This window comes from Centropristis striata, chromosome 23 (genome assembly GCF_030273125.1).
Source record: "Centropristis striata isolate RG_2023a ecotype Rhode Island chromosome 23, C.striata_1.0, whole genome shotgun sequence".
Classification (NCBI taxonomy): Eukaryota; Metazoa; Chordata; class Actinopteri; order Perciformes; family Serranidae; genus Centropristis; species Centropristis striata.
This window is the reverse complement of record NC_081539.1, coordinates 3,529,510-3,539,490: the sequence shown is the minus strand read 5'-3', so window position 1 is coordinate 3,539,490 and position 9,981 is coordinate 3,529,510. Positions and strand designations below refer to the sequence as shown.

Sequence of the window (9,981 nt, the reverse complement as noted above, 5' to 3'; positions counted from 1 at the left end):
ACTCAGTAGTTCTCAACCTTTTTGAGTCGTGACCCCCAATTTAACATGCATGTTGTCCGCGACCCCCACTCACTGAACACAATCTCACACGCACAGTTCAGATCACCCAAAAAAGAAACAAAATGACCAAAAAAAGACACAAAATGATCAAAAAGACACAAAATGACCAAAAAAGACCCAAAATGACCCAAAAAAGAAACAAAATGATCAAAAAGACACAAAATGACCCAAAAAAGAAACAAAATGATCAAAAAGACACAAAATGACCAAAAAAGACACAAAATGACCCAAAAAAGAAACAAAATTACCAAAAAAAAAAAAAATGGACAAAATAGCCCAAGACTCCATAGAGTTAAGTTGTTAACCCATTTCTTGTTCCCTGAAAAAGGCCTACTTGTATAATTCTGAAATGTACATTATTTTTCAGTTTTGGTTAAGCTTACCTTTTTTTATTTACCTCTGGCAGTTCACCACTTACCTTTGTACCCTTTCAAGCTGTTCATTTGACTTGAACTGCTTGAATTTCAATAAAAAACTGGAAAAATTGACACAAAATGACCAAAAAAAGGAAACAAAATGACCAAAAAAAGACTCAAATTGACCACAAAATTATCAAAAAAAGACAGAAAATGACCAAAAAAGACACAAATTGACCACAGAATGATCAAAAAAAGACACAAATTGACCACAAAATGATCAAAAAAAGACAGAAAATGACCAAAAAAGACACAAAATGGTCAAAAAATGACAAAAAATTACCAAAAAACACACAAAATGACCAAAATTGGGGTCCCGACCCCAAGGTTGAGAATAGCTGATCTAACTAACAGAACATTAATCCTGTTTTACTGACGATGTTTGTCGCTGAAAGTGGGAGGGACGGATCACTGTTTAAGAGCTCATTTAATAGATTACGTGGTATCGGATCGGTGCCTGGACTCGATGCAGCATTTTCGGCAGTATCGGAGTAATTTCCGATACTGGAATCTGAATCGGAACAACTCTAGTATTTCTATGCCTCTGCATGCTCGTTGCTGTAATTGCCTGTTGGTGCCTCATATACTGTCAGTGTCGTGTTTCAACTTCCTATATGTCATCTTTCATTTCATGGAGACATCTAACCAGACTCTTGTGAAGGTAACCAGCTGTTGTGTCTAAGTTTGGGTGCTGTTTACATCTTGTTTAAGGGAATATATAAACCTTAATTGTTTTACAGATATTGTGCAAAGTTTTCCAGTTTTAAGATGATAAAAATCATTTTTTGGACACATTGGGAGAGACAGTGTTGCTAGGAGACGTAGAGATGTTAGAAAGCCTTTGTTTGGCCTGTTGTCAGTTACTTACTTTAAAATCACGTTAAGCTAGCTTGCTAACATTAGCGTTGATTCCCACTGAAAACATGAGTTTAGGTTTTGGCAGAACTTAATGAGTTATTTTCCCACTCCATTCCTTAACCCAAATATGTTTTATTTAAACATTTTTAAATGAACTGTAGTGTAAACAACAACCAACATATTTACATAAATAAATGGAAGTTTGTGCATGAAATTCCCAGTGCAGCCAAACACATTTACTGACTTGAAGCTGACTCAATGAAGGACCTAAAAACATCTACGACTATGATGGGGGACCCAAACAAAGTAGGGGGGTGCGGGGCCATGCTCCCTCGGAGAACATTTTTGCCCTAAAAGCCTAAATTTGGTGCCTCTCGCACATTCTAATGCCACTATTCCATCTTAATCATTGCATATTTTAATTAATTATTGTAAAGGAGAATAAAGGTTCTTCTAAGTTTTATTTAAAGCGTCTTATTTTGACAGTCTTCTTGTAAATTCTGTGTTGGATTCTGCAAACACATCCATGTGCTCTTATTTTGAAAGCTACATGCGTTTGCTTTTATTTTGAAGGCGTTGTCTAACACGTTCTAACCGTAACGCCTCATGGTGTGTTTAATTTACACTCAAAGTCAGAACTTGAAAGTCAGAACTTGGAGCTCGGAACAACGTTGAAAATTCTGACATTCGTGTAGACCTTGAACGCACCATTAGCCGCCGGACTCTCTATGTGCTGCAATGTAAATAAGTCTAACTAACGGAACATTAATCCTCTGTTTTACCAGCAATGTTTGTCGCTGAAAGTGTGGGGGGGCATACCCCCCCCCCCCCCCTTCCCCCCCATCCCTAGTGCCATCTGTTTGCATGTGTTTTTATGCATTTAATATCTGCTGAGTCACCTGCAGTGCTGTTTGTTCCACATTATTCAAAGGAAAGGGGTCTGCTTTGCATTAACCCTATAAAGCCAAGTGTATCATATTTGATACATAAGTTTTTGAGACCTCTACATCAAAAACCTGATGAATACAAGAATTGATGATTAAAAAAACTGAGCAACAAATTTCACAAAAATACCAGATGTAACAAAAATGATTTGCTGCTTCCACTGGTGGATCAGTCATTGCTGCGTGAAAACTTCATATCAGCAGATGTATGATGTTGTTTTATATGGAAAAAAATATTTTGTATGTTTGAGGAAAATGTTAAAAGGAAAGTCAAAGTTTTATTTGGTTAAAAATATTAGGTTTTATGTGATTATGTGAGTTTAAGAAAAGCAAATTGTGAGCAACAAATTGCACAAAAAGACCTGATGTATCAAATATGATCCAAATTAAATTCATATATGAAAATTGATATTGAATTTAAAAAAATGTTAGCCGGTTCAACAAACACTCCAGTTTTGAAAATTTCGAATTTTCTGGCAATTATTTCACGGTTCAGGCTTTATAGGGTTAACTGTCTCTTTACAAGGGTCAAGCCACCAGATATTTTCCACCAGCTGAGGTTGGAGTGACTTAAAATAAAAGTTAGCTAGAAGAAATCAGGCTGTTTTGCATTGACAGAATTTCCAATGGCTTTTAAAACATAAATGTAACTGACAGTAATCAGTTTAAGTACACAGTGTTGCTACTGACCTTAACCCTCTGGGGTCTGAGATTTTTTTTTTGCTGATGCATTAAATTGGACATGGAAACTTGTGGAAAAGCCAAAACTTCAGAGAAAATAAAACCCTTCGCTTCGATGGTTTTGGTGCAGGTGTAAAGTTTATCCAATAATCCGACAGCACATGAATGCACATAAATGCCTGATGTCATGTATGTGTTTGCATGAGTATAATGTCACATATAAAGGTGTGTTTGAGTGTGTGACCTCTGTGTCTGTGTATGTAGTCGGCTGTCTGCCTAATGTGTGTGTTTACCCTCCGTAGAGAGCAATGAGATGCTTTATGTCTGTTCACTGCTCACACCGCTTAAGTGGCAGAATTCATATTGTTGGAAATAAAAAATAAAAAGTGAATAGAGCTCCTTGTTGGTCTTTATTTATTCATTCATTTATACTTTTATACATGAATTCACTTTATATGTTGTGTTCTGTAGTAATACAGCCAAGTTCTAAATGACTTATGATATGGATTTACCAATAACATTTAGGTCAGGGGTCTCAAACTGAAATTACCTGGGGGCCGCTGGAGGCAGTATCACAAGGACCAAAAAAAAGACACAGAATAAAAAAGACACAAAAATATTTTTAAAAGACACAAAATGACCCAAAACAACACACAAAATGGCAAAAAATATACACAAAATGACTAAAAAAGACACGAAATTATTTTAAAAAAGACATAAAATGACCAAAAAAGACACAAAATTATTTTAAAAAGACATAAAAATTCCCAGAAAAGACACAGAATTACCAAAAAAGACAAATTATTTTTTTAAAAGGCACTAAATTATTAAAAAAAGACACAAGATTACTAGGAAAAGACACAACATTATTTAAAAAAGACACAAAATTACCCCAAAAAAGACACAAAATCACTTAAAAAAAGACACAAAATTACCAAAGACACAAAATTACCAAAAAAAGACACACAATTATTAAAAAAAGGCACAAAATTACCAAAGAAAGACACAAAATTATTAGGAAAAGACACAAAATTATTTAAAAAAGACACAAAATTACCCCCCAAAAAGTAATTAAAGGGACCTTCCACACACAACACGGTAAAGTGCCATTCATATAAAACTCACATTAAACTTTCATATCAAGGTGGGGGCCACAAAATATCGTCACGAGGGCCACAATTGGCCCGCGGGCCGCGAGTTTGAGACCCATGGTTTAGAGCATAAACAAATGTGTATTTCTTTGAATATGCTGGACGGGCTGGTCTGAGTGTTTCACAAACTGCTGATCTACTGGGATTTTCACCCACAACCACAGGTCAGAGCAGACATGACCGACGAGCTGAAGGTTCCTCTCAGAACCAGCTGAAGGTTCCTCTCAGAACCAGCCTCCTCACATCCTGCAGCTCTCAATGGAAAAGATGCACAGAATGACAGAGTGGTGTGGATAATAACGTGTGTGTGTGTGTGTGTGTGTGTGTGTGTGTTGCGGTGGTAGGTGGACTAGGAAGCAGCGCACGCGAGGAGAGAAGCGTGCTTTGTGGTTGGCTGTGAGGCTTCTGGTACTGAGCTACCGACAAAGTTATCTGGAATATGACCAGAAGTGGAGCTTTCAAAATAAGAGCGCATTTTGACTTGACGATAGATAGATAGATAGATAGATAGATAGATAGATGGTAATAATGTTATTGTGACTAGACAGTATATATCATATAATATAATATGATAATATAATATATCATAATAATATATGAATATAATAATAATAATAATAATAATAATAAGAAGAAGAAGAAGCACAGTATAGAAAATATAATAAATAATAATAATAATATGATAAAATAAAATATAATAATACTCATCATCATCATCATAATAATAATAATAAAGCCAGTATAATAATAATAGTAGTATATAACAATATATAGTAATAATAGAAATGGCAGCAACAGTATATGTATAAAATAATAATAATACTAGTAGTAATAGTGATAATAATAGCATAGCAACGTGTCATATATTTAGCCTGTGCAGGATGTGCATACATATATAACATATGTAAACATATGTAAAAAAAAAAAAATACATATATGTATGTATATATATATATATATATGTAATATGATACGTTGTATATTGTCCCAATTGTATGCATATAAGTACTAGACTATAAAAGATATCAATTTTATTACCTAAATCGATAATAAAATTGATTTCAGTTTAGATATATTCGAACATTTACCGTACAGAAATGAAAAAAATGTACTTCCAATCAAATAAATAAATAAATCACGTTTTCGAGGCTCCTGTTTTATTTTGGAGGGGGGCCGGAAGCTGTGAGCTGTGTTTGCTCTCATGGTGTGTAGCTTTACTCTGGTCCAGAGACCGAGGAGAGGATGTGACTACAGCCTCTAGCTGCCTCATCGGCCCCGGACTCGGCTTGTTTGTGTCCCCGCTGCCGTTCACCACCAACATGGAACTCGGTGGGAAGTAGCAGACGAGTGCGTGTTCGAGTCCTGGTCCCGACCCTCGGAGATGATCCACCGGCAGGTCTTTCTACCCCAGGTTGGTCGTCTCCATTGTTGCTGTGTAACGGGGAGGTGCAGCCTCTCATCACATCCGTCTCCAGCAGCGGCCCATCGCTCCGCAGCCTGTTTATCTCCCATTTATGTCTCCAGAGGAGGAAACGATAGGATGAAATATTATCCAAACATGTAAATATGTAGAGTTATTCTATTAAGGTGCGTAGAAATAAGAAGTAAGTTCAACCCATGGCTGTCTGATTTGCTCTTCTGCATGGTGTAGCCTACACATCCACCAAGACACACTGAAATTATTATTATAAAGGTGTTTTTTTATTATTATTTTAAGCCCCATCGTTCCTAAATGTTGCCATCCTGTTTAATAACCTACAAATCAAAGAGTCAGTCTCAAATATTGACTCATTTTCCACGTTTTGCTTAAAATGCCCATATTTATTAGGTGAATAAGTCATTTTCTAATGGTATCTGAGGTGATTTATGGTGGCTGGAGATGTTCCGGTCCCATATACAGCTATGGCCCACTTGCTCTTTATTTGGGATCTAGGCTACTACGAGTCCTAATATAAGGAGAGGCTTCCCCCTCCCTCCCTCCTGTGTGTGTGTGTGTGTGTGTGTGTGTGTGTATGTGTGGGGATTCCCTTCCTCAAAATCCTCTTAAATACTGGAGCAACACACAACAGATGTATTTTACTTTTGTTTTCCTCTGTGTTTTGCTGTCATGCTAAAATAATTCATCTTTTGTGTGTTTTTTGAAAGAAATTATGGAAAAATTCAACTATATAACCTGACATATAAAGGGTTAAAATTCTGAAAATGATGTCTGGGTTAGGGTTAGGGTTAGTTTTGAACAAGTCTGAAGTTTTTTAAGAGATCTATGAAAAAAAAAATGAAAAAATATTGATGTATGGTGATTTAATAGGAGTTTTAGTGTGCGTGGCCTTTTTTGGCCACTAGAGACACCAGAGGGAGAATCATGCACTTTATAAAAATTACTAATGCAATCAAATCAATTTAGTTGCTAATCTTTGACATATCCAAGACTCTAATCTCCACCCAAACCCCAGCTCCCTACTATTTATTATATGGAAAATAATTAATCTTTTGTGTTCTTTTGGAAGAAATTATGGAAAAATTCAAATGTATAAATTGGCATATAAAGGGTTAAAATTTTGAAAATTATTAAATGGTTGGTGGTTTTCAACAAGTCTGAAGTTTTTTAAGAGATTTATGAAAAAAAATCTGAAAAAAATATTGATGTATGGTGATTTAATAGCAGTTTTAGTGTGCGTGGCCTTTTTTGGCCACTAGGGACACCAGAGGGTAGTAAATGCACCAATGGAGTACATGTGCAGTAGGTTTTTCCTTTACAATGTGTCTCTGTTTACAGTCCCTTACTTTTGTGATTAGTGTGATGTGCTTTTTTTGGTTTGTTTGTTTGATGGGTGCATGCCTTGGTTGGTTATTTATTTAATATTTATCTTTTTTTTGCACTAGCGGGAAAGCTGTGCCTCAATTTCGTTGTGTTAATGTATTTTTTTATACTACCGTGCAATGACAATGGACTTAAAAAATTTGACTATAAAGAAAAGTACATATCCACCAAGACACACTTGAGTAAAATTGTAATTAAAGGTGCTTCATTTTTAAGCCCCATCGTTCCTAAATGCTGCCATCCTGTTTAATAACCGACAAATCAAAGAGTCAGTCTCAAATCTTGACTCATCTTTCATGTTTGGCTTAAAATGCCCATATTTATGAGGTGAATAAGTCATTTTCTAATGGTATCTGAGGTGATTTATGGTGGCTGGAGATGAAAATCCTCTTAAATACTGGAGCAACACATGATGGATGCATTTTACTTTTGTTTTCCTCTGTGTTTTGCTGTCATGCAGATTAGATGCTTAGATGTGATTAAGCGAATAACAAACAACAAATGAGACGATGTGATTGTTTACATGTCGGTAGATTAAAAATAAGTCTATTCAATTAGCCTAATTAATTTATGAGGAAAAACACATTGGTGAATAATAGAAAAAAACAACAACATGTGTTTATTCCCAAGCACACCATACACCATGGGTCTCAAACTCGTGGCCTGCGGGCCAATTGTGGCCCTCGTGACGATATTTTGTGGCCCCCACCTTGATATGAGTTAATGTGAGTTTTATATGAATGGCACTTTATCGTGTTGTGTGTGGAAGGTCCCTTTAATTACTTTTTTTGGTAATTTTGTGTTTTTTTAGTAGTTTTGTGTCTTTTTTTGGGGTAATTTTGTGTCTTTTTTTGGTAATTTTGTGTGTTTTTTAGTAATTTTGTCTTTTTTTGGTAATTTTGTGTGTTTTTTAGTAATTTTGTCTTTTTTTGGTAATTTTGTGTCTTTTTTTTTAAATAATTTTGTGTCTTTTTTGGTCATTTTGTGTCTTTTTACATCTTCTTGTGGTCACAAATTGACCAAAAAACCCTAACCCTGCCATACATACAGCTTTTGATGGATGTGCCGTACGGCCACATTTCACCAACAGTGGTTATCAAGAAAGTTATTAAATGTTCACATCCTGTAGTTGGTGGCCAGATGGGGATATATCCACATTGTAAAAAAATCTGTTAAATTTAAGGTAAAATACCAGCAGCTGTGGTTGCCAGAATTTCACCTTAAAAAAACACAGTGAGTGGGTTTTCTACTGTAAATTTAAATGTAAATATTATCAAAAACTGTAGTTTAGACCGAGTAGTCCCTTTATATTTAGGGTAATTGTGTCCTCTTGATATTATGGTATTTGTCCTTTAATTTTGAAAAAATTGTGTGTTTTCTACAGTTTAGAAGTTTTATACTATTCCTTGATTTACGGTTATTAAAGGCATCTACTACGTTGATATTAAATTTCAAATTTTACGCCCTATTTTCCGATGCAGTTTTACAGTGTTTTACTGTAGTTTCTACAAACATTTTTTACAGTGCAACTCTGTTGTTGTTGTTGTTATAATTAATATTAGTATTAATCTTATATGTATCTTATTATAATCAACGTATGGTTTTCGATCGTCGCGACGGATTAAACACGGAGACTCAACTGTGGCTGCTGTCGCTAACTCTGCACGATGTCAGCAGCTGATCATAAACAAACCAGCATGGCTAATTATGCACAGCATCTCTGCTGATCATAAACATCGTGATTGTGAATTAACCGGCATCACTAACTGTGCACAGAGTGTCTGGTGCTTGTTGTAAACAAACAGAGATCGCTAAGTGAACACCTCCGCAGCAGCAGCAGATACACACTGTACTGCTACAGAGCTAACTGTTAGCCTGTTAGCACATACACACTGTACTGCTACAGAGCTAACTGTTAGCCTGTTAGCACATACACACTGTACTGCTACAGAGCTAACTGTTAGCCTGTTAGCACATACACACTGTACTGCTACAGAGCTAACTGTTAGCCTGTTAGCACATACACACTGTACTGCTACAGAGCTAACTGTTAACCTGTTAGCACATACACACATTACTGCTACAGAGCTAACTGTTAGCCTGTTAGCACATACACACTGTACTGCTACAGAGCTAACTGTTAGCCTGTTAGCACAAACACACTTTACTGCTACAGAGCTAACTGTTAGCCTGTTAGCAATTCGCAGACTGGACGCTAAGGGGTTAACATCCCCTCCGGCTCTGTGACTGCAGCTGAGAGAGACTGCTGCAGGAGGACTGTGCCGCTTCGACTTGTTCTTACTCTTCTTAATGAGTCGGGTAAGAACGAGTCGAGAGTAAGAGTTGCTGCTAATATTTTGTTTCCTTTCCATTGCAAGATGCTTACCATGTGAGCCGATGTTTGTGTTGCTGTGTTGAATATGTTGTAAGTGTGGAATGTGGAGGTCACAGTTTGCTCTTGTTTGTTTGCCCATCTGTGCTTCTGCTCCTTGTCAATTATTCATATTTTTATCTGACAAAGATGAAGTATGAAAGTGTGATGATGCTGTTATCTCCTGCGTACAGATGCTAGTATTTCCTCCCACCTGCTACATTCACAGCCTGTGCTTTTTTGTTTCTGTGGTTTTGTAACACGCCACCCTTCTCCTCCCGATCCCTCAGGTTTTGGTCTCCTTTGGGCTCACTGGTCATTATGCTGATGCAGCTCTGTAGTATCAAGGTTAGTGCCCCCCCCCCCCCCTCCCACCCCCACCCCCAAGCCACTCCACCCTTCAAAACCATCACCCACCACCATATTCTCCATTTGCCTGCTTACCACCACCCAGTTTGTCTGTATGATTATGGGATTTTGAGTCTGGTGCCAATACAAATACATATTTATGTACAGTGACTGTTCTGCCTGACAACAAGGAAAAAGTGACTGTCTTCTAGGGCTGGGCGACATGGACCAAAAATCATATCCCGATGTATTTAGGCTGAATATCGATATGTGATATATATCCTGATATTTTTATCAGCAAGTGAGAGCAAATGTTCAGTCAAAGTCAAAG

At 36.6% G+C, this 9,981-nt stretch overlaps 1 protein-coding gene across 1 annotated transcript in view; it reads left to right on the top strand.

Moving 5' to 3' along the window:
- The first annotated feature begins 5,256 nt into the window (after positions 1 to 5,256).
- The window catches only part of LOC131962140 (E3 ubiquitin-protein ligase HECW1), a 57,102-nt gene continuing 52,377 nt past the window's right edge, over positions 5,257 to 9,981 (top strand). Inside the window, exon 1 of the mRNA XM_059327105.1 lies at positions 5,257 to 5,521. Coding sequence (XP_059183088.1) covers positions 5,492 to 5,521 — 30 coding nt within the window. The 5' untranslated portion in view covers positions 5,257 to 5,491. The remainder of the gene's footprint in view (positions 5,522 to 9,981) is intronic.